General features: G+C 40.9%; 1 protein-coding gene across 1 annotated transcript; it reads left to right on the top strand.

Moving 5' to 3' along the window:
• Positions 1–306: 306 nt before the first annotated feature.
• Positions 307–2,645, top strand: LOC311241990 (cathepsin Z-like; the record flags this gene model as incomplete). Its single annotated transcript, XM_084330944.1, has 6 exons — positions 307–428; positions 1,051–1,214; positions 1,358–1,537; positions 1,853–2,003; positions 2,266–2,428; positions 2,520–2,645. 6 exons carry the CDS (start codon positions 307–309, stop codon positions 2,643–2,645), a joined length of 906 nt encoding a protein of 301 aa, XP_084187070.1.
• Between the last annotated feature and the right edge of the window lie 2,077 nt (positions 2,646–4,722).

Raw genomic sequence — 4,722 nt, 5'->3', positions numbered from 1 at the left:
TTTATTTTATTTTGTCATGTATTATTTTTGTTCTGTTTTGTTCTGTTTTTTGTTTTGCCATAGTTTTGTCTCTCCTACCCAAAGCGTCTTTGAGCACCTGGAAAAGCGCTATATAAGATAGATGTATTATTATTATTACTCTGTGAATGGGTTCTATGATACTGCACCCTCCCCCGATTCTTAGCAAACCACAGCTGAGAATGATGAGCCTGATTGGCAATCATCACGGCACAGTTAGTTTGCAGGTGTATAAAAGCCTCACAAGGAAGACTGAGGTTTGTGGCTGCTCTCTCTCTCATGATCAACATGGCTAAATCAACTGTGTTCATATTTATGCTCATGGCCTCTGTGGTTTTAGCCAAACACTATTCTAACAAGAGGTCAGCCTGCTATCGTCCGAAACCAAGGAAACCCACCTTTGGATTGAGGTAAGATTGTTTTGATCTTTTGGTTCTATACCACAATATTAATGAGGGCATTAATAGGGCCTCAATTCACACTTAAAATTTCAACTGCCTGCCTCATAATCCTTGAGTCAGTGTGATCATTATATGTTTTTGTATTGTCTTTTGTGTTAGAATACTGATTTGCATGAATTCTTCGTGTAAGATGGGTCCAAGATGAGGCTGCAAGGTCTAGCTTTCTCTTTTCATAGTCTTGGGTCCAAGATGAGGCTGCAAGGTCTAGCTTTCTCTTTTCATAGTCTTGTCAACCAGTTGTCTTTAATGATTATGACCTGTTGCTACTGTAGTTGAAGTGATCACTTTTTTGCAAACTAAATATGTCTACAATGGAATATTAATTTGTCTTTCCTTAGATTAGGTCAGGGTCATGTAGTTGTGCCTTCCTGTTTTTACAGGAAACTCATAAATATGTGGAATCAAATGGCGTTCTGCTAGCTGTTTCATGGGGACTTTAAGCATTATCTATTGAGGACTTCCAGTTATTTCACTAGAGAATGCTGCTCCTCTACAAGAGACTGGGGAAAACATTTAGTAATGGGGCCTACTGCTATGTTGTGTAGACTCCTAAAGCCTTTGCTTTCCATAGGACTGTTCCTCGACCCCATGAGTTTCTGAACCTTGCTGAACTGCCAAAGACATGGGACTGGAGGAATATTGATGGCACAAACTACGTCAGCACCACCCGGAACCAGCACATTCCTCAGTACTGTGGTTCTTGCTGGGCCCATGGTAGCACCAGTGCAATGGCAGGTATGTCTGTTCTCAAGACTAGAACCATGAATTGACTGGCATGAGTTTTTTTTTGAGGTCCCTGATGAATAACTGTCACTCAAACAACCAAATGGAATGGTCTCTTTCTTTCTGTGGCTGATTGGTCTCTGTATTCTCATCAGATCGCATCAACATTAAGCGCAAAGGAGCGTGGCCCTCTGCTTACCTGTCTGTCCAGCACGTGCTTGACTGTGCTAAAGCTGGCACGTGTCACGGAGGGGACCACTCTGGGGTGTGGGAATATGCCAGCAAATACGGCATCCCTGACGAGACCTGCAACAACTACCAGGCGAAGGACCAGAGTACGTTTTCAATGCTATATACTGTTAACTTACTTCCCAAGTGTTTTATAATGCAAGTTTAGTTGGCTGAACGAGAACCCATTGATCATATTCACATGGGTGGCCTTTCTGCTCTTATGTCATCCTCTGATTTGGTTCCTTTTCACCCAAATTGAGCGGTGTGGAAAGGAACCCGAGCATGACATAAAAGCAGACTGTCCACCGTGTGAATATAGTCAATGGGTTCTCAGTCAGCCAACTAAACCATGTGAATCTGACTAGTGTGGCGTTTCATCACAATTTCTAATGTTGGATCTCATTTTGTTTCTCAAACAGCGTGCAACCTTTTCAACACGTGTGGAACCTGTACAACTTTCGGCCAGTGTAACATTGTGCAGAACCACACGCTGTGGATGGTTGGCGACTATGGAGAAGTTGTTGGAAGAGAGAAGATGAAGGCGGAGATCTTTGCTGGAGGACCCATCAGGTTCTGCTCGTCTTCCAAGTGCCATAACAAATGTCTTGCTCTTTTGAATGCCCTGACTTTTAGTGCGGGGTTCCTGCCGTGTTTAACTCTCCTTGCAGTGACCGGAAGTTAGAATGGGCTCAAAATGTCTCGTCTGCCAAGTCTTACTGACTATTTGTGTAATTTAACATTTACTTTAATGATAAACTATGACTTTAAAGGTCTTTGGACTTTATATTCCAAAATTTTCCAGGCTTTTCTTAATGTCTGTTCTTATTCCTAGCTGTGGGATCATGGCTACAGAGAAGCTTGACGAGTACACTGGGGGTCTGTACTCTCAGTACATCCCTCTTCCTGATATCAACCACATCGTCTCGGTGGCAGGCTGGGGAATGGAAGATGGTGTTGAATACTGGATTGTGCGCAACTCCTGGGGAGAGCCTTGGGTAAGGGCTCATGTCAGATTTTTAGCAGTGTTCATGTTTATTTGGAGAGTCACCCATGTGCTACTGACCAGATTCCCTTTCCTCTGCCTAGGGTGAGAAGGGCTGGGCCAGGATTGTGACCAGTGCTTACAAGGGGGGAACTGGAAGCCAGTACAACCTGGCTTTGGAGGAGGACTGCATGTATGGAGACCCTATTGTACCCACCACGTACATTTAGAAGTGTTGAAGGGACAACTCTGCCTTCCAACTAGAAGCTATTTTTAAGACTGCCTTTTAATGTTCTGACTTGAGATGGCTTCTTTGTAATTGCTTATATGACATTAAATAACTGTTGTATTGGAATTTGTGTAAATTGGGACTTTTTTTTTATTGAAAATTCTAAAATGCCACTCTTCTCAAATGAGGAAGAAGCAGTGTTGTGTAGAAGGCTGTTCCCTGCTTTTTGCCATAATGGTGTGTTACTGCATTGGCTAGACTAGTAGATTGATCTTGTGCTCTAAAGGGAATGGTGTACTTCTTCTACCACAGGTAATTGGCAGCACCACATTAGTCTGGGTTGTGTTGAACCAAAATATTGTATATACCTAGTAGGCTACAGGAGGGAGATGACTATTTTGAGGGACTGTACAGTGACGCTCATGTACTTTCTCATTCATAAGCGAAGCTATCCTGAACCAGACTTCATCTAGCCTATGTCATACTGTCTTGTTTTACAGGCCTGTGTGCATATCAGTTAGGTAATTGATTTTGTGGATGTCAGACATGGCTGGTTTTGTGCCAGTAATCAAGTTGCATTAGCTAGTTGGCTGAAGAAAAGTAGTCTGTTTGGTTTTAGCTAGATGAGTCAGTATATCTAGTCATTCAGTAACTGGTTTGAAACTGCCCTTACTTTCTTCTCTGAAGCACAAGATGGTTTTGTTCTGACAGAACATCATTCATATTCAGCTTTCACTGAAGGTAAGGCCAGCCCCCCCCCAAACAACTGAAATGCATAGAAATCTATGCATTTTGGAACAGTTACTATATAGTCAAGAAAGCATTTAGTCATACTTAAAGTTTAAAGTGCTTTACTTGCATTGAACATTGCATTGAACATTGAGGAGACATCATTAGAAAGCACAATGTATGTTTCCATAGTTACGCAGATGACACACAATTGTACATCTCTGCTGAACCAAATGATCACACAGCTATAAACTCCATTTCTGCCTGTCTCTTAGCAATAAACAAATGGATGACGAACAACTTCCTAAAATTAAATTAGGGCAAAACTGAAATCCTACTAGTCGGTCCTATAAAGAGAAATGTTACAGAGCAATATGGGGCAACTTACTCCTTGGATCAAACCCGAAGTTACAAGTAAGTAACCTACACTGGCTTCCGGTAACATTTAGAATTGATTTCAAGGTCCTCCTCCTTATATACAAAGTATAAACATTGCGATCATCTACTACTGGTCTATTGAAGGTTCCAAGCCACAGTCTAAAGAAAATCGGGGATGCAGCCTTTGCTAACTATGCACCAAAGTTATGGAACACACTACCTATGGACATTAGGGAAGCTAGATCTCTTAATATTTTCAGAAATAAGCTAAAAACTTACCTCTTCACCATAGCCTTCTAATACACCCCGCTGTTGATTGTACTGTAGCACTATTTTACTCTGGCCATTCTATTGCATAATTTTACTATCTATTCTACTATTCTATTATTGCACTGTATTATTGGTGTGCAAACCAGTCAACTTACAAAAAAGAGCCTGTTGAAGGATTTCAACAAGATAAATGCGATAAATAAACAGTGCAAAATATTTCACTATAATATTTCAAAGCGAAGTAAAAAATATTATAATAATTATTTGATCATGTTAAATGATCATTTGATCATGTTAAAAAAGGGAAAATAAAAAACATTTGTTTTAAAAAAAAAATATCAGTGGGGCACAGATGATCATCAGTAGGGCACGTGCCCTACTGATAGTGGTCTAAATACGCCGATGGGGAGGACGTATGTAAACTGTGGATGAGTCAGTCACAGTCACAACCAGCACCTGCTAACAGGTCGGACCCTTTAGCTCAGCTGGTTAGTGCAGCAGCCTGTGGATCCTATGGCCACAGGTTCAAATATCTTGGTTGCAATAGCAAGTCAACCAAGGCATAAACTTGGAAAGATTTAGTTCCTTGGATAATGATGATACATATTATTCTAAAATCAGAAATGACTGAGGTGGCCATAGTGATAATTACATGAATATTAATATTGAGGAATTCTGTTCTGGTTAGGAATTCTGTATCA

Source organism: Notolepis coatsorum, assembly GCF_963971535.1.
Source record: "Notolepis coatsorum genome assembly, chromosome: 15".
In the NCBI taxonomy this organism is placed as follows: Eukaryota; Metazoa; Chordata; class Actinopteri; order Aulopiformes; family Paralepididae; genus Notolepis; species Notolepis coatsorum.
The sequence above is the reverse complement of the archived record's forward strand: the minus strand, read 5'-3'. Positions and strand labels throughout refer to the sequence as shown.